The sequence below is a fragment of the Sesamum indicum genome, linkage group LG7, assembly GCF_026168435.1.
Source record: "Sesamum indicum cultivar Baizhima isolate 11 linkage group LG7, ASM2616843v1, whole genome shotgun sequence".
In the NCBI taxonomy this organism is placed as follows: Eukaryota; Viridiplantae; Streptophyta; class Magnoliopsida; order Lamiales; family Pedaliaceae; genus Sesamum; species Sesamum indicum.
Window position 1 is genome coordinate 13,624,160 of NC_142663.1, and position 23,810 is coordinate 13,647,969.

The 23,810-nt window shown below is 32.9% G+C and overlaps 3 protein-coding genes and 1 non-coding gene across 4 annotated transcripts; all 4 read right to left on the reverse strand.

Moving 5' to 3' along the window:
• Positions 1-629: 629 nt before the first annotated feature.
• LOC105166696 (uncharacterized) lies at positions 630-3,899 on the reverse strand. Its single transcript, XM_011086145.3, has 5 exons — positions 3,615-3,899; positions 2,479-2,565; positions 1,954-2,379; positions 1,812-1,864; positions 630-1,707 (listed from the first exon to the last, which is right to left on the reverse strand). The coding sequence occupies exons 2-5, from the start codon at positions 2,534-2,536 to the stop codon at positions 1,501-1,503; spliced, it is 744 nt and encodes a 247-aa protein (XP_011084447.1). The 5' UTR covers positions 2,537-2,565; positions 3,615-3,899; the 3' UTR covers positions 630-1,500.
• A 6,236-nt stretch (positions 3,900-10,135) lies between these two features.
• Positions 10,136-12,333, reverse strand: SCL8 (SCARECROW-like 8). Its single transcript, XM_011086144.3, has one exon. It carries the CDS (start codon positions 12,128-12,130, stop codon positions 10,292-10,294), a length of 1,839 nt encoding a protein of 612 aa, XP_011084446.2. The 5' UTR covers positions 12,131-12,333; the 3' UTR covers positions 10,136-10,291.
• Positions 12,334-20,646: 8,313 nt separating this feature from the next.
• Positions 20,647-23,296, reverse strand: LOC105166694 (rRNA 2'-O-methyltransferase fibrillarin 1). The gene is made up of 7 exons (XM_011086143.3): positions 23,152-23,296; positions 22,746-23,071; positions 22,450-22,545; positions 22,247-22,324; positions 21,983-22,159; positions 21,154-21,222; positions 20,647-21,005 (listed from the first exon to the last, which is right to left on the reverse strand). Exons 1-7 carry the CDS (start codon positions 23,174-23,176, stop codon positions 20,829-20,831), a joined length of 948 nt encoding a protein of 315 aa, XP_011084445.2. The 5' UTR covers positions 23,177-23,296; the 3' UTR covers positions 20,647-20,828.
• Positions 21,555-21,626, reverse strand: LOC148787575 (small nucleolar RNA snoR60). The gene has a single exon (XR_016066540.1). It is a non-coding gene; the product is annotated as a small nucleolar RNA snoR60 (small nucleolar RNA).
• Positions 23,297-23,810: the final 514 nt, after the last annotated feature.

Here is a 23,810-nt window from a genome sequence, read left to right on the forward strand (position 1 = left end):
ATATTAATCAAATTAATCCATCAAAGGTCAACAGTCGAATTTAGAAAGAACAGAGATAAAGACAAAAAGACAGAAAAAAGAAAGAGAGAAAAAAAGAATAGGGGACAAAAATAAATAAAAAATTGAGACAATCATCAAATGAGCTTAAAACTTGAATGGACTCAAAGTATTTGTATAAAATTCAAATATATATTTTACAAAAATGGCCTTTATAATGTGAATCTATGATAACATATGAATTTTGAGATTATATAATTCAAATATGAAATTATTCTAAAAAAATAATTATTTTATTGAATTATTATATATATAATTTAAAAAAATAATTATATATTTAGCAGTATGGTTCGATTTTTGGTGGTTTTTTAAATACTAAGTTAAAACCAAACCAATAGTGTGGTGCGATTTACTCTAAATTTAGAATTGCGGTTCGAAAAATAAATATGAAAAGCGATTCGATGTAGGCGATTTTAAATTCTTTTGATTACCCGTATACAAGTCTACCGTAACTCCTCAATTCAAAAAACTAATTCCTATACTATCGTACCTAAGGAGTTATAGTCAGACCGATCATGCCTCATTGATTTTCATATAACTTTTGCGAATCAATTCAGTAGACTCGACAGCTCTTTGCCATGCACCCACCAAATTGCGCAACATCATAATCCATTGTTTATGAAACCCAAAATCATCATATGAAACCATCACTCAGTGCAAGTTTCTAAGAAATCTGTCTTCACTGATTCATCAACTTAGAACATTTTAGATCAAACCATAAAATTGATTTCATGACCGCCATACCTATAGCTTACTAAGAGTTTTAATTAAATGCATATTACTACGTAAAACATAAGATGAAGTGACCAATAAAAAAAGGTGATAATGAGCCAACAATTGACTTACAGGTCACCAGTTTTAACATTTCTGTAGTGCTGCCACGTGTCCAATAGAATTGGAGGCTGGTCCTTGTCTATGTTTCTGCATTACAGGTGAGGTGGCTATGGTTTTCCATCCTGCGTTGATCTCCAGGACGCAGCCAACCATATGGCTCCACTTCCGCCTGGCTCCAGATGGATTGCGCCCCATACTATCTTCTCTTGGTGATTGTGGGCCAGTTGAGCCTATCAATCAATTGCTCGATAGAGGAGTACTAATAACCATGTGGTTTAATAGCAATTTTCATATTACCCATTTGCTGTGAGCTTTATCCAAAGAATAACTAATCAATATTGACGTCTATCGAACTAACATAAAATTGCAGAAATCATGAGAGATATCTATCTGCTTTCTTGATATGAAAATGCCACGGGCATAAAAATATCAAAAGCCTAGAACTGTTCTATTAAGTATGCTGAATAGTTGACTAATAAATGACAACTAACCGATCTTCAAAAACCAGCAAAACTCAACGCAATAAACTCACTGGAGATTAACATCAGATAACCTTCGCCGTCTTATATCAAGTTATCACAAGCAATAACCATCTTTGGAGCTCCAAGACTACATCAGCTTAGGTGTCTCAACCACCGTCAGATCAGAAAAATTGTTGTCCTCCCAGTTCATATATGGTAGCTTTGGTGACTGAGGAGATCGACAGGCAGGTGAACAGTAGCCAAAAAGCTCAGACTTACTGCTAGGAACAACTTTATCTTCAAAAATGTTATCTGGCATCTCTTTCATCTCCAAATGCTTCATATTACACTCAGGCTGAAACATGAACAGTTATAGTTCTTGTCTAAGAGATTACTTCTCGATTTACAAGTTTTTTTCATTTTTAAAATAAAAAAGTAGGAAAAGAACAGCAGAGATACCTTCTTTGAGGATACCTGAGGTGCCTTTCTGGCTGACAGCTGCATAGGAATATCTGAAAACACAAAACACAAACTAATTAACAAGACAGAACATAATGATTAGTTGAAGTTGGCAGTTATGGATCAAAGAAGAGTGTTATACCATTATTCAGTCCAACTGACTTCAAAAAGTAGTCCATGTCCACAGACTTCATCTGGGCCTTGATGCACTCCTGATGGTTATGTAGAAACCCCTCATTCACCAAACAACTAGGGACATTTTCTTCTGCCATGGAATTCAATTTCCTCCCTGTAGCCAGGACCTGCTTTGGTGGCTTAACTGAGTTTGTAAGATTGCTAAGTGCTTTCCTACCACCGACTTTTCCTTTCTCAGCCACCTTTGAGGATTTTGCTTTAACACCAATAGGATCTTTCTCAATAGATATGACATTTATGGAATTGTCTTTTCTCACAGAGTGATGCACAGAAGGCTTTCTTGAGTTTGATATGTCGTTGAGAGCTTTCCTTCCATCAAGGCCTCCTCTTTTACCTGCTTTAGTTAGATCAGTCTTCCCCCGAGGTGCGGTGCCTATATATAAAAACCAAAGCATGAGCTAACATCTACTTAAGACAGGATAAAATATAAAATTTTCTAACAGATAGTGCTGGTTATATAGGTAACAATTACCATTGTATGGGAAATTTAGGTTCTGATCTTGGATCAGACGATGAGCTGGGGCTGCCATGGTGCTTGTTTCCAGTAAAAGCTATTTCTCTGAAATTGCAGAACAATCTAGCATTAGCAATTGAACATAGAAACATACCAAGAACAAGAATGCTCCTACTAAGAAAGACAAGCAAAATGGTTACTATGTTTAGGGTGCTCAAGAAAATCTCCAAAACACTAACTACATCACATGGGTTTCTGATTGGTTGTGGACGTGTAGTTTAGAAAACTTGTGATTTTATCTTACCATCCACTTTGCCACAGAAAACAATGTCAAAATTCATGGTTAGGGGGATATATTATTCACATAATTGCGGCTGATATATCAGAAATTTAGAAACCTAAAAGATCGGAGAAGATAAAACAGCATGCCTTCTTAGTGCACCACATAGCAAATGTAACCAATGCACAAAATTCAGAAAGGGAAAACCCCAGACACAAGAGAAGTCAAGATTTCTGCCACACATAAGAATCTCGAAATCCTTCATTCACATATATTCATGGCACTTCTGATCCTCAGTTTCCTTAAGACACAACATGCAAGAAGATCACTTGAAACAGCCAAGCAGAATTAAGAAAATCAAAGAAAGAGCCATAAATGGAACAAGAAAAACTCAATTTGGCATAAACTGAAACTACATGATTACCAACAAAAACCAGATAAAAAAACATTGTATTAAGTCGGATAAAATCACTAATTTCCAAAGAAATAGAAGAAAAATACAGCAACAAAACTTTCTTCGCGTTCCAAATAATACTCCCATGATCGCCGCATCATCTACACCAATTAAAATAGGCGGTTCCAGGTTTTACATAATTTTATCAACAGAATCTTTAAAGATACCTTACATGTACATAATCAAACTTCAAGTTTCTCAAATTTTCATACGTTTCGGTGAAACCAAACGCAGCCTTAATAATCTCAGAATTTCAAATCCCTGAGTATCACGTTCACAGAACTACTAGCATTAAACAAACACATGAAAGCAAACATAAAAAAATGCGTTTAAACAGATAAATATACACATAGGCTCACATCATAACCTAACTTTTCACTGCAATTCCAAAGAAAAAGCGGAAGGATTAAGAGAGATTACTCGGAGAAGAATCTTTCGGAAATTGCCTGAATTTCTCAGAGGAACTGCTCGCTCTTTCCGTCGAAATTTCTAGTAAATTTCCCTTGATTATACTGAAAATAATAGATTTTTTTCTTGCCTTTTCTGTATTATTTCTTCGATTTCTCAACGACTATGAACATAGAAGGGTAGTAAACTGGGGATTTCTGTTTCTCGCATATATAAAGGGCGGTGGAGTAGCAACGGTCAAATTTTACCTTCTTATGGAAATACACCCATTTACAGAAAATATTACATATTCGCCACTAGAGTGACCTGGCTCGGCAAGTAGGATGGATACCAACGATAACTAGTACACGTGGAATTCACAAATGTACGTGTTTAAATTTTAAACATTATTTATTATTTTTTAAAAATATATATTAGTTAATAAATAATAATAAAAAATTATGAGAAATTATTAGAAAAAAATTATAAGAAGAAAAAGAAACGTGAGGTTAAGAAGTAAGAAAAATTAAAAGTCACAAAAAAGATTAAAAAATAAAAATTAATATCTATCGCTCTAACTCTTCTTCTATGAGCGATACTCTATCCAGATCTGCCACTCGTTGGGCGACGCCTTCTTTTCTATGAACAGCGCACCATTGAATGATGAACTTTCCAGTTTTCGCCTTCGACTCGAGAAAAGGCACGGTCAAGCCAAGTATGAATTTTCTATCTTTATTGATTATCGATCTCTTGGGATTGTCTGGCCTGGGGGTCAGTTCATGCTGTGCTTAGCTCTATAAACCCTATCCTCTCCCGTTGGTCAAGCTTAATCCTTCTCCTGCAAGACCATCAGGAAAAAATGACAGGATTGCCACAAAGAAAGAGGTTTATCTTTCCCGAAAGAATGGAAAAGATTCTTCCAATGTTTCGGGTCCCAGAAGTGCATGGTAAATACCGCCAAAGCCCAATTCGGCAGAGGAAATTAAATGAAGTACTCCAAATACAAAATATGGAAAGGTATCTATAACTCCCCCCCCCCCCTAGGACCTACCCCCAACCTAGAGTAGCTAGATGGGAAAGTAAAATTAATCCTTGTATCAATATAATTGAAAAAAAAAAACAAATAAGTTATTTTCAATTATTATAATGCCTTGTTTACTTGTGAAGTTGGATTGAACTCGAGCCCGTGATAGATAAAAATAAAATGATGATTTAAATTCACTAAATTTGGCACACCCTTATATATCCTTATATATCGTCACACCCTAATGCATGTGATGGGTACATCTTCATCTTATAAGGGTAATATGGTTATAAAAGATTTATTTGACATACAATAAGTTAGTAATAAGTTGAGGGCGTAAATATGGATTTTCATTCAATTTTTTGTTGATATCAGCAAATTTCGTGAGTTCTTTCAATTAGTTATCCAATAGTATAAATATTGATTTAAGCATTGGAGTGTTAGTCCATGTTTTTGCAGGTTAAATCTCATTTGATCTTATTATTTTTATAAAGATCCTTCGACCATTGTGATGTTAGTGGACTCCAATACGCATCACATACCATTATCTTAGCATCTCTTTTTTCTTTTTTTCAAATTGAATTTTCTATTTCAAATCCTATTGCATCTTTTACCCTATTTAATATACATGCCACGTGTATAGAGTATTTGTATTAAATGAAATAGAATAGATTTAAAATAAAATATTCAATTAGTCATTTTCTCTATCCCTCTTATTTAATTTAAATTTTGAAATAACTATTAATTAAGTTTGTTGGCCAAACTTCATACTTGTACATACCTCTCATCATTTCAAGACTAATGCCTTCACCAAATTTCGGTTACTCTGTTTGTTCCCTTGTTCATTTCATGAATCATGACATCTACCCAAATTGCATGCATGCGGAGGAGAAGTACCACAACTTTTTTTAGAGAAAAAATTAAGCGCGAAGATATTATTTCTAGCAGGAAAAAAAAAATTGTATTGAGAAATAAAAATATGGCTAATTTTAATTTACGTGATGTAGGTGTGTTGTATGGTTAGGTATATCATTGATGTGAAGATGTGCTTAGAGCTCCGACTATAATTAGTTTTAGATATTTAATGTGGCGATTTCTTTTCGGATTTTTCAGCTACTTTGACGTCACGTCCGTATTCTATATATTTTGCAGAATATGAATTTTTAGGAGTTATCCACTATATTCATGTTGAGATGACACACACTTATTTTTGTGTTACTTGAGAGATTGCTATCCAAGACATACTTTCCATTTTTCGATTAGTAAGGTGACTGTCACACTTTAGGACATCTCAGTCGTATGGGCCCTTCCGATTGACGGTAATCTTATTACAAAAGTAGATTCGAAGTGGAGTATTGAACAATGGCAAGATTGATGCCGCCAATTGTTGGGGTTCCATTAGATATTCACTCAAACTTGCAAACATTCCGCTCAACAACCGCCTTTCAACAAAGATCTTTTAGTTGAATATTTTTTAACTCCTTATTAAAGGTCGAGCACACATATCGTAGATAAAATCTATGTACCCCATAAAAAAACCTTAAGAGCTACAAAAAAAAATTAATGACATTGTTCAACCTATTGTGCCGGTTTGAAATTAGACAAATTAGGTCCTCCTCACCACTGAGTAGATATTTAGAAAGCATTTCTAGGAACCATCGTCATGATGCCAATTGCACCCATTATCTGCATCATATTAGCATGCAATCTTCCATAATTTTGGTTTGTCTCAAACACACGGTATTCTCATCTTAAAAAACGCATCAAGAAATCTTGTACACTTACTTTCAAGTGGTCTTTACTCTTGAAAATCAATCTACATGCAAACTATCCAGTGTTCAGTTGTAAAAGTTACCTCAATTATCAGTAGTATATTGAACAAATCGACCGATACCTCTTAATACTAAAAGATGAAATAATTGGATATAGAGAAGGTGGCTCCAATGTGGCAGATATGTTTAAGTCAATCCCCTCTTATTGTTGGGTTGTCGCCCATTAGTATTACTACCAAGTACGTCCAACATAATTGGAGTGCTGACTTCATCATTATCAGGATTATCATCATTTTCACCCTTATGAGTCTATTGAAACATTATTTAAGAAACTATCGACTTATGGCTCAACATAACATACTCATTGTCTTGATGGTTGTATATAGATCGACTTGCATAATCTTCATTTATCCAAAATCTTCCCATTGCTTGAGTTAGTACTGGCAAGCTGGGTGAATCTTGTGTTAACATATACGTGTATGTTGCCCAATCACCAAAAGGGTCATCTTGTACAATATTATGATAAACTTTCTCTGTTTCAATATAAATATCAAAGAACACATATGCATTCACCAAAATACACATCATCATCTGTCTTAATTGGCAACACCAACTTTTATCTTCCAACAACATTATATATTGTGTATTTAAAAACTGTTAATATATATATCTCGATCGAGGTGTTGTGGACTTGCAAAAAAAAAAAAACAGAAAGTTTAGTCATTGTATGTTGGTGGGTTTTAGGCTAACAATGATTGATTTATAATACTTAATTCGATAAAAACAACGATCTTATTATCTTGATGATGGGTCATTTCACATCAGTATATTGTAAGTTTTAGTAACGATTTACACTTACTTTACAGTAAGGACAAAAAAAACTTAATTTACAGTGATCAAATTGTGTAATGTGCCGATGGTCATCGTCGAAAAGAGCAATTATATAACTATGATAATCAATTAGTTTTTCCCAATCAAATACCTCAAAAATTCTAAAAGTTAATCGATTTTTTTTTTTTTTTTGCTGATTTATAAGGAACAACAAGGACAATAATTAACTAAAAAACTAGGAGTAATAATTCATTTTGTCAAATTTGGTAGTAGGGGTTATGAAAAGCCTTAGACAAAGGGATATGCAAATAGAAATTAGTCAAATGTACTTGCAAACAAATGATTGCACATTTGTCTTAGCAAAGACTTTAGAGACTCCTTGGAAAGGGACTCATATCATTTGCATTTTGGATGCATAATGATTTCACAAAAACTTAGTACAATTATCTCTTTATTATTTTGTTATTTCATCTATAATTAGTCTCAATTTACCTACTTACAAATATATGATCATTTCTTGAAAAAAATAAATCAAAAATTGAAAATAGTTGAATCACAGACGTCCGTATTCCATATTATGCCATGATTTTACTCGTACCAGAAAAAAATATGACCTTTTCATCATGATTAATTACCATTGTTAAATAAACCATGACAAGTACTAATTCACCAGGGCTATGCAACGACTACTAGCCGTTTTTTTTTTTTTTTTTTACAAGTGAGCGAAACACATTAGCCACAACAAAAAATTATGACAAATATTTTAGTCATAACTAAAATCGCATTATTGTTTTATGACTGTGATAAATGAAATTGATTTATTATAATTTTTAAGTCGTCATTATTTATAATGACGGAAAATTTATTTTATTTTTTGTAGTGTTATATTAACAATATTGACATTTCTAACCAAATTGGTGAAAAGTTAGGAAGTGGGAATTAGTACATTAAATGAGAAGGATGTATTTCTGATTGAAATATTCACATTATTATTATTTCATAAATGCATGAGATTAAAGTCTTGTACGGAGATCTAAAACTGAATATCTCAATTTCACAAGAGTTGTTGATTTGAGTTAGAGTTTGGTAAGGCAGTTGACAAGCTTAAATTTTATAGGTACATTGGAGTTTCAACCTTTACTCTCCTATAAATGTTGAGTTTGGGACAAATAAGAAAATTACAATGGCGTATCCCTTGGCATGTCGAGGAAGAAATCATCAATTGAGCACTGTTGTACTGTACGATCTTGTTTTATTAATCAAACTTACATTTACCTAAAATAAATAAATTACGGTGGGCCCTCCTAACATATGTCGTAATTACAAAATATCTAGTCATTATTTAAAAATTTATAAATAATTTAGAATTAACGGATGTTTAACAAATAATTTTTTAGAATAGGTTGTCGCGAGGATGTATTTATAATTTTTCAGACAATGATGAGGTAATTGTAATTATAACAAACTTCAGGAGAAGCTGTTGTAATTAGTCTAATTATTTTTTTTTAAATTGATGATTTTATAATCCCATTGAAATATAAAGAAAATTAAATCATGGGTTTACTATTGTAATTAAATTTGTGTTTAAATCAATTTACCATATGATTTGTTATATCAAAATAAATATAATTGGTAGTATTCCAATAATCGAGTTTCACAAATGCATGAATATTGTTTGATTTGAATAGCAGTTGTTGATCATAATATCCAAGATTGATAATCATGGAATACGAAAATGTGATAACTAATGAGGAGGAGGCACGTGTCCCCACCAACTAGGAGCTATGGGAAACCAGACACACAGCCACAACCTAAAAACAATACCAAACAGTGGAGCCCTCCCTAATGTTTGTTTTTGGGTTTTACACTTTATTTGTATATTTTTTTATTTTTCAACTTTCTATATATAATATATTTATACTTATATGTAATATAAAAAAAACATGATTTGATAATAAACAGTAATTTTGTCTCCCAAAAATACAACATTAAACTTACAATATTTATATATAAACTTACAGTAATTTTGAACAGTGATTTTTATCTCTCAAATCCTAACATCAAACATACACCATTTATTTTAAAATATTTTAAATTACCTCAAAACACAAATCTAAACGTACTATTTATTTTCAACACACACTTATTTATCTCTATTTTTCTCTCTCTATCTCCAAAATACAAAACAAAACACTTAAAATACAAATCCAAACATTACGCTCGATTTTCAGACTTTTGAGTTTGGGAGCTAAGAGCTAACCCCTCCATAGTCCATACAACTCACCACTCCCCTAATTTTTCATTTTTCTTAATGCAAATATGTATAAAATAAAAATTAAAAGTAAAATTACTTCTCAATCACAATTGTTGATTTATAACACCACAACACTTAATTTTAAAATACTAACTATACCCTTTAAATATTTGTTCAAAATAATGAGTTATATTTATTTTAAATGATCCGTAGTTTTTAATTGTCACTATAATATCATGCTTAATTTTTGTTTTCACTCATATTCTATCATTTAATTCACTTTTAATCATGTATTGATTTTTGTTCTTGAAATTTATAGTACTTAGTGCAATTTCTCCATATGATATTACAAATGAAAAAATTACCCCTCTCAAAAAAAAGTATCATTTACTTTTTTTTATTTTTTAAAATAGAACAATTGACTCTCTGTCTAAAAAAATAAATTATTTTATTTTTAAAAAAATATAAAGAGATAAATTAATATTTTTGTTATAAGAGTAATTTTCTCATTTACAATATCATATGAGGATTATTTGCATTTTTCTCAAAATTTACATCATATTTGTCAAATTATACATTTATGAATATACTAAAAAATCTAAAGTGCGTTGCACCAACCAATTAAGCCCCAGAAAATTAAAAAAAAAAGAAAAAAACAAAGAAAAGAAAATCGTTTGGAGGAATCTTAAGCACACGGTGTTCATTAATTGTTGTTTCCTTTGGCGGGTCATCCCTTTCCTCGAGAAAACGCTAATACAAACATTAATACAATAATCACGTAAATAGAATTACGTTTTTAGAAACTAATTAGCACTTTTTAGATGTGAAACTAACGCCAAGAAGATGCGACGGTGAGCGTTCGTCCCATCCACCCAAAGCAGATTCCGCCGGATTGATCGCTGACGGTGAACCCCGGGTTGCCACGTGTCCCGGAGTTTAGCTTAACCCGGAGCGACTCAGCCACGGGTTGACCCATGGGCAAGGGCTGGAACCCGGCCATGCTCATTCGGGCCCTCCACTTCCCCAATACCTCGCACCTTTCCACCCGGTCCCTCCCCTCGCACGCCACCGAGTTGCCCATTTTCCGGCCCAGCGCCTCCTCGACCCGGACTCGATCCGGGTTCTCTCTGGACACCGTGGCCTCCAGCGACTCGAACAATGCGCCGTAGTATTCGCAAGTTTCCCTCACGCGTGCCGTTAAAGGAGCCGTATTGGCGTTCATATCTTGCTCCACCACCGTCGTCACAGTCGGCGAGAGACCTTTCACGCGGCGGAGCAACTCGTCTCTCGGGTTCTCCGTCGTCACGCTCTCATCCGCCAGTTTGTACAATTTGAACGCGAAGTTCACGGCAAGGGCTTCGTCCTGATCCACCCCCAAATTATCCCGGCTCAAATCGGTGGTTTTCGAGTTTTTGACTGAGAAAGTTAAACAAACGCCGATCTTGCTGGCCAATGCTTTGAGTCCTTCTCCAACCATTTTCAGCCTATGTTCGTCCCCGGGGACGGAATCCGTGAAGGTAGTGATCTTTAATGCGACGGCGGCGGCGCGTTTGTCAGCTGGCTTCTTCGCCACCAGCGCGTGGAGCAAATGCATGTACTGTCCGCCTCGACCAATATCAAAATCCACGACATGAACCTTGTTAAAGCCCTGATCCCATGTTGCCTCCAGGATGGCCAGATTGGCGGCCATGAAACCCAGCTTAAAACATGGCGAGACATCATATAACATTTGGATTGATAAGGCATGCTCCTTAGTATAAAGATCGCCCACCGGCAAACGATGCTGCTCTGTGGGGTTCACGCGCGACTTGAGAGCAGAAACCATGTGAGCCGTGACCCTCTGTTCGGAGCTGCCCCTTGGGTTCGCAACCTGCTGGAGGCGCGTGAGTATTTCGGCTGCGACTTCCAATTTTCCTTCAGAGACAGCAACAGCGGCATCTATCAAGGACTGTTTGGAGCAGGGAATTGGAGGAGAAGCTGAAGTAGAAGAACAAGAGGAAGAAGAAGAAGTCGGCGATGGAGAAATGGGCTTCCGGATCGGGCTAATTAGATCCTGGATTGTCTCGGACCACTCGCTGTTAGTAACAACAGATACTGCTTCTCCGTCGTCTTCTTCCTCTCCCAAAAGCTCCTTTTCCAGTTCTTGTAACCGATGATTCATCATCTTCTTCTCGGAGTCCTGCCGCAGAACTTCTGAGCCCAAACCCGGAAGAGTCGTACCCGAATTGAGACACACATTGTTAACATTTCTGTTAGAGGAAGTCAGAGGTTGTAGCCGGTGTGGCTGACAAATCGGAAGGCCATACCTCGAGATCATAGAATTCGAAACGGAAGAAGCTTCCGGCAAAATGGAAGGGACAGGAGAGAACTCCACCGTAGAGAAGGGAGATATAGGAGTTGCATGCTGGTAATTTACTCTCGACTTCACGTTCCGGAGATAAAACCCTGAACCTTGTTGATTCTGGTGAAACTCAGAAAGTGATCTCTTCCCAATCAACTGCGGTCGACGGATCTGCGCAGCCGGGTCAGGCAGAATTCCGGCAATCAACGACCGTAACGAGAACTGCTGTTGTGGGTTAAGATTGGTATTATAACCACCGTTCATGCTCGTGGCTCTCCCGCCGGCGGCGAAGAAGTCCGGCCCACCGCCGGAGAATCCGGAAGACATTTTGCAGGAAAACTGGTGGTTGTTCTCTCTTGTATACTATACTCAATCTAGGAGGAGGGTTTTCGATTCTGAAGCCAGTGGATTGATTCTTGTCGTCATGTCATTATAAGAGGGAGAAAACACACAGTATATTTCGAGTTTTAGAGAGAGAAACGAAGAGGTTTTAGAGAGAGAAACGATGATATGCGAGGTTTCCAACTGGCGTGGATGATCTTTGTGTTAGTTTATTTCTAAATTTGAAAATTGTTGCTTTTACGACAGCGTCTACGTGTACCCCTTTCCAACCGTCGGATACAGCGACTCTTTTGTTCTTTTTAGGAATTTGAGGAGAAACCGACGGTTCAGATTGCTAGCGTAAAACAGCCACAGCTGTTGGGGAAGGCCCGACGCGACAACCACGCGGGCGGTCATCACGTGAACATCACACGCGGGAGCTGCGGACTTGAAGTGCCAATCACTTATTACGCTCAAGTCAAAATTTTACGCATCTTAATGCAATTTAGTAATTAATAATAATTAGTGTTATCATCCCACTAATTATTTATTAAATTTATAATAAGCAAAAAATTAAATTAAATAAAAAATATGATTGAGAAAAAAAATAAGACCTGAAAGTGAGATTTCAAAGAAAAAAATCAGCGGGGCCAAATTTGTATTTTAACAAATATGTGGGGCCAAATCAGAAGGGTAAAATTCTACAAGCCGTAGTTTGAAAGCGAAGAAGATGAGTGAGAGGTAAATTTGGAAAAAGTGAAATTTTATGTAGTAACTCCATATTTTTCCACCTATACATTTGTTAAAATTACAAATTGGCCCCAGTGATTTTTTCCTTTGGATTTTTCCAGTGGAAATATCACCGAAATTGGTTGGGGTGCAGATCGCCGACGATTTTGCATTTCAAAGGTGCAAATTGCCAAAAATATAATTTAAGGGTGCAAAGTGTCAGTGAAGTATAATTGAAGGGTGCAATATGCAAATTAATACGATTTTAGTCTCATATGATAGTGAATTTAATATTTTTAGTCATTTACTTTATGAATTTTTTAAAATATTATCAAAATTAAAAAAAATCGATATATTTAGTCATCTATTTTTCATGATTTTTACAATTGTCCCAAAATTAAGAAAAAACTCGATATATTTAGTCATATATTTTTCATGATTTTTACAACTGTCCCAAAACTAAGAAAAAACTCGATATATCTAGTCCCATATATCCCATAAGATAGGAGACCAAATGTATTAAATTTAAATAATACAAAATGAAGGATTAAAAAATATTGAACCCCTAATTTTATAGGACTAAAATTATAATTTTACCTTGAAGCAAACAAAGTCTTATAATATATTTTAGGGTAAAATACACTTTGCCCCTTAGAACTATTCATAATATAATATTTACCCCCTAAATTATCTCCTTGATTGGACAAAAATGTCCCTCATGCTTTGAGTAATTATATTATTTTCAATATATTTTAGTATTTGTTACATTAAATCATCACTAAATTATTTTTTAATTATTTCTTTAAAAAAATAATTTAAATTGAAAATAGAGTATAGTAGTTGCAATAAATATAATATAACCAACAATTCATATATGCTTTTCAAAAGAAATTGACAAATATATATATGATTAACCAAAAGTTAAATATTTTTAGAAAAAATGAATAAATATAAATATTTTATCATATTTTTTAAAGAAAATATATTCAGAAAACCATTTAATTACTCATTTTTATCTAAAAAATAAATAGTTAATAACTTAATTCTATTACCAAATTAATAAAATCTTTTGGGTATTTATTGTAGTTAATCATTACTTAACTTTGAGTACGTAAAATATAATAAAAATCACTAACTCTATATTACTTTGTTATAATTAAAAGATACTTTTTTAATTAAAAAAACATTAAACTTAAAATGCAAAATTGTTAGAAAAAAAAATCTTTGAACTATATCTACATGATATAAGGACAATATTATCTGAAAATTTAATTATCAGAGATATATATTATATTTATTAGTTTAAAAAATAAATATTATATTAAAAATAATTCAGGAGGACAAAGTATATTTTAGCCTATATTTTATTTGAACAACCCATAAGGAATTTGAGCATATTTCGATTTGGTCCCACTTTTTAAATTTTTTAATTTTTAATACAAGTGGTATAGATTCTTGGATGTTAGGACAAAAAATGGAAGCACAACTTCCAGGAATCAATCCTCTTTTTCTCTATTTTTCTTATTAATTTTTATGAAGAAAATACATTAATCAAAACCAAGAAAATGGACCTATTGATAAATGTTTGGTGAGTCACAAATTAAAGTATGCTTAGCAACTAAGCATGATTAATTAATAACATTTCTATTTCCTAATTTTAGTAGTTGAATCTGATTCCATTCACCCCCAAAAAAAAATAAATTAAAATGATTAATGACAAAATAAAAGGATCTTAGCATATATATATGATGGAAATTGGAATACATTTGTACCTAAATGTAATATATTAATTCTTTTTTTGTAGTTAGAAAAAATAGTTAATGACGCAATATTCTAAAGAAATTATTCGACCCAACAGAAGAATAGATTCAAAATTACTAGACGTGTAATTTGTCCTAATAAAAGACTCAGACGTCGCCAAGCCTATTAGGTCCGATCAAATGACCAAATAATGACATTTTATTCTTATGAAAGATAAATTACGTATTCGTAGAAAGAAAGTTGTGAAATCAGTTTCGATCCTAAAAACGCAAGCGCACACATACTGTTCTTATAGAATCACACGTGATTTGAAATACTAAAATTTTAATATTAATAGCTTTCTCAATAAAATTTAAATTTGACATATATATAATTATAATATCTGACATATGTGCACAAGAAATTGTTGCCATATCTCTCACTTCATGAATAATTTGGTTGAATGGTAAGTGCAAAAGCTGCCTAACTTTAATAATCAACACCTATACTATTATCCCCAATATCTACCACTTTTTACACTTTATGGATATCTGGCTTTTTCAATTGTTTTCATTTTATTTTTTCCCCTACTATTTGATTAATCAATTACGGGGCATAAAAATTCCCAAAATTTATGAATATTTGAAAATATTTACCAATATTAGGTTTAATTTGATCAGACTCGATGAATTTTATTATTGTGATCATTTTGAATATGTTGAAAACTTCCAATTTTTTAATATAAAAATAGTATATTTTAGTATATATCGAAAGACTTTAAGTTATTTTCAAAGTCTGACCACGAATATTTGTATTGACTCCAAATTTATGGTCTACGCATCAGTCAAAAAATTATTTGCGTTAAATTTTAAATATTTTTCGTATCCCGTGAAATTAATTTATCACAAAAATAAAAATAAGAGGACCACTAAAATTACGTGTAATTTTCATTTGACATCGACTCGTCTCCTGGTATAACTTATGATAATATTTAAAATATTAAGGACAATTTTTTTTTAATTTAATAATTTGGTCCCCTACCCAAAATTCATTATTTATATATAACCCCAAAAACAACCTCTTTTATTTAATTGTATATCTCATTATCAATTTTGTTATCAAAGTATGCACTAAATATTGTCCCCAGTCCTTCTCATTATCCTCCAGTCTGTATACACTGAATTCCTGATGAGCCGGACCGAGAAAGATTCTTCCCATTGGAATTTTTGTTCTATGATTGTTTGGAGTGAAAGGAATTTATTTATTTATTTTTATCTAAATTAAGTTTTAGTCTAACTAAATTAAAATATAACTAGAGCAAGTGTGATATAATTATCGTGTGATTGGTTATATTTTTTGAACTGTACATCAATCACATAGGAAATAAATATTTGTACTTGCCATATAATTGGTCCAAATTCGATCAAACTTGATTTGGGTTAAAAGTTCCCGCAGAGTGAGTTACAATAAAAGGTGACTCTGTGAACTATTTCTATTGGAGTGGTTATAATATTGTGTCAAACTCTGCACTCTGACACACAGAAAGATAGGAATGTTGAGAAGATTAAAAACACAAATCCATGATTTTTTCTAACATGGTAAAACAAAATACATGATTTGTTGGTGGTGTAATGAAAATTCGGAATAAGGTCTATTTGAATGGGATTATATGATTGTCATCCTTAGAGAGTGAAATACGCTTTGATTCTTTAAGTTGGGAACCTACAAAATACTTCATCATTAGAACCACATCGGAAACGCAGTTATAGTTCTCTGATACTTAAGTTATTAGGTCGTAGAGAAGTAATAAGGTTATAAAAACATCAAGGTAGTAAAATTTGTACTTGTTATATGAAGGACGATTATTTATAAATTTCTTCCGGTCGTACAATTTCACGTGAATTACTGACGTTGGTTATGAGAGTTGGATAATATTAGTGATTTTATTTTTTTTATTTTTAAATTTTTATCTATAATTGGATTCAATAAGAATCTTTATTGTGTGAAGGACAGAGCATGAAAAGAAGGACCACTACAAAACTAGTGTGTTTTTGTCCTTTATTTTTAATTTTTGATAAATTAGTGTGCTTTTGTCTGAATAAGGCATTTTTGGTTGCATAGACTAAGTGGACCTCAAGGGGCAAAATTTTGCATAGAAAATCTTGCCTAGTTCCATGTTTTATGTGGAAAAATTTTACATTCCCATATAATTAATTCAGACTCGACAAAAATCAATCAAGATTAAATTTTTTCATTTTCTTGATGTTTAAATTGCGGATACGAAAGCTATCATCATTCAATACTTTTTATGATATGTTGTTATTCAAATTTGTATTTAATCGGAATCAAGTTCGAGAATATATTGATTTGGAATAAAGAGGGTACATTAGAATACTGAAATCGTTAGGTTCGTTGAGTCACCGCAGTAATAACATTTCGATGATTGAATCAGTATTGATAAATTTAAAGTCAAATAAAAAATTTAAAACTCAATACAAACAATCGATGTTGTAGCAAGAACACACGAATTCTTATTTTGTTTTACCATATTCTTGTTTTTTAGTGATAAATTCGTTTTTTTAAGGGTGTTCTGCCATTTTTAATCGGTAATTATATGATTCTATTAATATTTTAATAAATTGAATCATACATTAATATTCAGTCAATTTATAATTATAATTAAGAAAAGTGAAATAAATCACAATAAACTCGTAGAAAGTGAGACAACTAAGTGTAAAAATATCAAATCATATAAATTATGCCATTTTACTATAGTAAAATTTTTATAAATAATTTGATGTAATTTCAATGTATGGTATTTTCATACCTAGCAACTGATATGTTGCAAGCATTTTTGGAAATAGCGTCCTAACTTTCGAATAATTATCAATGAGATATAACTTAATTGGTTAAGTTGATATCTTATAATTATAAGGTCACGAGTTCAAATTCCACTTATATGTCTTATCAGTTTACTCTAACAGTAACCGATTGTTTGTTTTGACCGTAATTGTTGGTTAATATATTGATTTTTATATTTTATAATTATTAAAAGGGATAATTATATTTATACCCATAATTTATGGTCTATTTATATAAACAACCTTAGATTTTGCTTAATTATAAAAACTACCCCTAGCAGTTGTTGACGTTTCTAATGGATGTAAGTATAATTTATCAAAAATAAGAATAATTTGAGTAAATAAATTATAGGACAAATGATATAGATTTAATTAGAACTTATTAAAATTTATGATGTAACTGTAATCAATTTATTTAAAAAAAACACAAAAAATAAATAAATAAAGACCTCGTAATTATTGCGCTAATTGTTGTCATTAACCAATGGTAAATACTATTTATCTGCAGTGATTAGTACCCCACACCTTTTTCTCTCTACCTAAATTAGGTTGGGATTAATGAGGTTAATCTAACATTTGAGATTGATTAATAGTTGGTTTATGTCATAAATTAGGTCAATTTTAGGATGCGTGTGAATATTTCGGAGTTTATAAATTGTTGGATCTTATTTTTAAAATGAGCTTTTAAAATGTTTAAACAAAATAAGATGTTTTCACATCTTTATATTGTTTGAAACGACAATAAATGATATGATGCTATTGGGATCAAATAAGAAATTATTTATTGATATATTTTATACTTAAATATTTTTAAAATACTTTCATTAATATTACGCGTTAGATTAATTTTAAATTAAATTTTATAGATGATATTTTTTGATAAAAATGAAAAAAAATACCGAATTATTACATGTGCAAAATAATATAAATGTATATTCATGCTAGTGGGGTATTAACATATTAAATTCTTCTTAGTAAAAAAATCATCGAATTTGTTGATGTCAGCAAAAGCAATGCAATTAAAATTCATGTTTATGCCTAATTGACTTATTACTGATTTATTGTAAATTCAATAAATCTTTTTTTATACCAAAAGTACCCTTATACATATTTTCACACACTAATACATGTAATAAAGTACATCTTCACATTTATAATAGTAGTTTGGTTAGAAAAAAAATTGTTCAGCCTGCAATAAGTCAATCGAGGTATAAATAAATTTTTTATTCACTTTTTTGGCTTAATTAATAAGTTTAGTGAATTTTGATTAATGAATAAATCTACTTATTAGACAGAAACAAACGTCATGATAGTAGATATACTTTTTCAAACATAAAAAATTTACGTATAATTATACTAAATTTCAAGAAGATCGATATAATTAGCCCTAAAGACAAAACATGAATGAAGAATACAAGCAGCATTTCCTGTAGACTAGAATTAGTGAGTCCTCGTACACAACACGCGCCAGCCGGCACGCGTACAACCTGCGAGTGGGATTGAAGCAAAAGTGCACGCCGTCTTAGTTCCGTGAACTGAACCTGTGCTGGAAGCGAAGCGTAGCCCTTTGTATTTTCCGTTACTAGCCTGCCAGCAACCGGGTAATTGTCTTTTCCTACCACGTATATGCGTGCTTCCACCGCCTACAGCCGGTTGGAGCTTGGAAACTTGTCAGATTAAGAGAGTATTCTGGTGTACTTTCCCAAGTTGTTTCAAATGGATCATCAGCCGTAGATTCTTGGGTGTGGGGGCCGACGATCGGGTGTTGGTGAACAGAAAGCAGGTGATCTAGGGGACTTGTTACACTGATGGTTAAGGTATACAACTTTTTAATAAGAGGTTTTGTATTCAAATATTAGGTGTATGTAAATTGGGTGCATAAAACTTTTTAAAATCTGGTGTTCGAACGTTGAGCAAATGGACTCCTTGGGCTCTTTTGTTGATATGCAAGCGAATCAGGGGGTGTTTGGCTATTTTTTTTAAAAAGATATTTTACGAGCTTATAAATATTGGACTTTATTTTTTAAAAATAAGTTTTCAAATCGTTTAGATAAAATAAAATGTTAAAGCTCATCAGATGTTTTCATATTTTATAAAATATTGGTGTTATTAGATCTTTTATTGATAAAATGATCAAAAAGGACATGCTACTACTCGAATCAAAATAAAATTTTAATAAATAATTTCTTTTAAAAAATTATATATTATTACATAATTTTTGCTAGTCGGATATTAACATAGATATATAATTGATATTTTTTCTATCAATAACTATTTCTAGCCATAAAATTTATAATATCTTAAACTTATATTTTTTTAGTAATTTTTTATATTTAATTATAATAATTTATTATTAAATAATAAAATATTCTATGTGTAAAGAATTAAACAAAATATTTTAAAATGAGAGAGAGAGAGAGAGTATGTGAGTGCGTGTGTGTGAGAGAGAGAGAGGGAGAGTATGTGTTTTTGTGGTGGGAAATAAGGATATTTTTATTTAATGACATATTACTCTTATAGAGCTTATAAGATGTTTTTAAAAATATTATAGAATTTAATTTTTAAAGAGTTTATAAAATTTAAAATATTTTATTTTGAAATCTTATAAATTTTTTAAGAAAAAAATTATCACACTTTTTTGAAATTTATAAACTCTCAAATATCATACAAAGTATTTTGAGAAGATTATAAACATAGCCAGATACCGTAGTAATACATAAATGGAACTCAATGTGAGACGTCCATTGAGGGCAAGATGCACAAAAGCACAGCAGGTATATATCTGGAGCTGGATTGCCGTTCTTGTGCAGTGCATAGTATACATTGATCATGGGCCAAAGTGAAGATGGTGTTGGACTGGATCAATAATTGTCCAATACCTCAATTCACACATGTTTTTTTCTTAATCATTAGGGAAACGAAACGTGAAAAGGCCATAATTTCCTCAACCTTGCTTGATCACTACAATTAGACGACCGTTATTCACATGAAGTGAGTTTGAATTCAAATAATACAAAACTGTTTGAAGATGAATAAATTTATCAGTTTTCTTAATTGAAGCCATCCCTATTATGCTCAAGTACAGAATGTTACATCTTACAAAATTATCAACTCTTTCTGAATGAACTTCCTCAATTACGGCAATAATCGGTCTTGATGCAAAGCGAGTAATGACAATGGGGCAACTGAATATGTCAAAACATCTAGTGATCCTTCAATGAACTAACTGCATAATTCCTCATAGAGGAGCGACAGATTTAAGATGATAAAATCAAAATTGTGCACAAGGATTACTATTACATTACACATGATAAATATCTGAATAACAAGTTTGAGGGTGAAGCAAAAATCCCAACAACAATAACAAACTTTCTCTAGGATGCTGCCTTTTGTTTCTTCGGCATACGATAACCACCAACAACACAAGCATGGTCTCGCTCAAAAGGTTCAAGAGTGACCTGTTCAGCTGGTTTGAACTGTTCTGCCTGCAGCTTCTTCACCTCCTGGGCAAATACGGCCTCTGCCGGCACAGTCGAATCTATGCAGTTTGCCTGAACAAACAAAAGAAAGAATCAAAATAGACTAATGGTGACTCAATGAGTTAATAAGGCAAATCTTGTTCTATTTTGTTTTTTGATGATATAAAATGTACAAGCTAAACAGTTTCACTTGCTCCAGAGGAAAATCAAGACTACAAACCTTGATGGATATCACAAAATGGCCTCCAGCTTTCAAGAAGTATGATGCATTTAGAGCCAATATTCTTGCCTGCAAGAAGCAAACATATCAAATAAAAACACAATATGCAGCAAATCCTCAATCTTTATGAGCATCTACTGCTCACTGATACCTTCTGATGCAACTAAAACTCAATCCGACTTGGATTGTATCAAGGATATGATGAAATTTACTCAGATAGCTTGCAAGAACCCAACTGGTTTAACAGATATGGCGTGGAAAAGAAAAGTACTAAAACAGACCTTCTATCCTCACAACCAAACCCCAAAACAATTGAATGTGCGTGTGTGCTTCATAACTACATAAGATTCATATTAAATATTAGTAAAATAAACTGAGCAACAACATATTTAAATCAAGAATGCATCAGAAACTCGGTTTTGCATCATCCAAGATGTCCTGAAGGGGAATCCGAGTTAACTCATCATCTGCGTACGCATATGAAAGGATAAAAAGATGTCCAAGATTAAAAAGAGAAAATAACTAATGAATCCACTGAGTATCTTAACCTTAAAAAAATTAAGATTGTGAAAAGAAATAGAAAAAAAATGAAAATAAGGAATATCTCTTCAAGAAATAAGGTAAATAAAAATATAGAAAACTAAAACCAAAATAACAAGAAAATATTATTGGAGAACTTCTGCACGATGTAAATTAGATGAAAGCACAAACATCATTTGAAACCACCAACAAGGATAAAGAGTAAATTATATGCCAGCATATGGTAATCTAATGAAACGTATTAATCAGGAGGTGGGATCATGATTAATGATCTACAGTGGAAGCAGACCTGGTCAGGCTGAGCAACATCAGAAAATATAACATCCACCATGCCCACAAGCATTCTATACTTTGCAGGATGCCTCGCGTCCTCAATAATTGGGATAACATTAGTCCGCTTCTTTGCCATATTCACCAAATCTCTACCACTTCTGTGAGAAAATTCAACCGCATAAACCACCCCATCCTGCAAACAAGTATGGAAAGCAAGAACATAATTAGCACAATACCTTACCTTAAAACTTATCGTAACTGCAAAGTTAAAACCACTTACAGGGCCAACAAGGTCAGACACATGAGAAACAGTTGTCCCTGACGCAGCACCGAGGTAAAGGACACGGGCGCCGGGTTTCTTAATTGAATCAAAAATAACAAATTAGACACTGATTTGACGTTCATAATCCAAATCAAACATTTGCATCTTATCGACAAGAAAATATGCAACAAAACAATAAGTAATATGATTGGCAAACTCACAATCCAAATATTATCAACTCCACCAAGAATTGCAGCAGCCAACTTGGAACGGAAAGGATTCCATACTCTGTATTCAACCTTTGTTCCATCTTCATTCTGGGAAAGAATAACATGAAAACCATTCATCACAAGAAACAGAAGAACCAACGACATAGAAAATAATAATCCTCTGAGAGGCAACTGAACTGAAGATGTTCAACAAGAGCAAGTATAACTAGATGCCAAATGCAAGAAATACAACAAAATCCATAGTCATGTTAAAGTAACAAATAGTACGATTCAATTGAAACCCACACCTGAACAGAAACCCTCTTCTCGTTATAAACAGCTTCACCAGGAACCATATTCTTTGTGCAGAGAGCATCCTCTTTCCCCTTAGCAATAAAAACACCCTCGTGTCTGTGGGGCTCCACCACTACCTTACTTCCTCCCTTCATTCCTCCACCTCTTCCGCCTCTGCCACCTCGTCCACCTCTCCCGCCGCCTCCTCTACCACCGCCTCTCTTCATGGCACTCCCTCCGCCGCCGCCCCGTCCTCCAAATCCTCCTCTACCGCCGCCTCTTCCACCTCTTCCTCCACCATCTCCTCTTCCTCCCCTAAACCCGCCGCCGCCGCCACGCCCTGCGAAAAAAGATAAACTCCATTAGCTAATTACTCTATATTTCCCTTCTTTCCAAGAGAAAAGGAAAAATATAGCGTACCTCTGGTTGGAGTTCTTGCAACCATGGCTGCTGTACGTAAGTGAAAAGGGGCGAGTATACCTGTGAAGGTTCTGTGGGGCGTCAGTGAAATGGAGGACGATTTATAGAGGGGATATGTGACTAGGGTTTAGGGTTTTCGAAGATGGATATTTGCACGTCAAGCCCCTGTTTCCTGATTAATTTCAAGTCTTGGCACGTAAAATTTGGAAATATCAGTTTTTACCCCTGACTAGTGTTTACTAACCCTAGTTTCCATAGGATACCAACTTGGGGGTCGGATACTTTAAAAAATAAACCTTACGCTAAAAAAATTATAGAGATTCATTAGTGTTGTTATTTTTGTCTTTTATTCTTTTATTTAAAGTTTTATATTTAAGTTACATAGTTAAGAATAAATAATGCATTAAGCAAAAAAAATTTATATACACAAATTTTATGATATATTCATATAAACCAAAATTACCCGTAGATATAGCTATCGATGTTGATAAATTTTAATACTTTGAAAATTATATATATCCCTTAACTTTAAATTATTGACTTTGTAAATTTTTTTATAAATTAAACAACTAAATTTTTTTATAAATTAAACTGATATGTTTGACGAAATTGCTATAGTTTTCATCGTTATTTTCATAGTGAATTCCAAATGAAGTTTT

Bases quoted from the DNA above. Each gene is read 5' to 3' on its own strand.
- SCL8 (XM_011086144.3), bottom strand. From the start codon at position 12,130: ATGTCTTCCGGATTCTCCGGCGGTGGGCCGGACTTCTTCGCCGCCGGC.
- LOC105166696 (XM_011086145.3), bottom strand. From the start codon at position 2,536: ATGGCAGCCCCAGCTCATCGTCTGATCCAAGATCAGAACCTAAATTTC. The intron at 1,865-1,953 runs GTATAACACTCT...TTGTGTTTTCAG, and splicing joins GTCAGTTGGACTGAATAATG to ATATTCCTATGCAGCTGTCA. The intron at 1,708-1,811 runs GTATCTCTGCTG...TTCATGTTTCAG, and splicing joins CTCAGGTATCCTCAAAGAAG to CCTGAGTGTAATATGAAGCA.
- LOC105166694 (XM_011086143.3), bottom strand. From the start codon at position 23,176: ATGGTTGCAAGAACTCCAACCAGAG. The intron at 22,546-22,745 runs GTGTGGGTTTCA...ATTCTTTCCCAG, and splicing joins AGAAGAGGGTTTCTGTTCAG to AATGAAGATGGAACAAAGGT. The intron at 22,160-22,246 runs GTAAGTGGTTTT...ACTTGTTTGCAG, and splicing joins TGTCTGACCTTGTTGGCCCT to GATGGGGTGGTTTATGCGGT.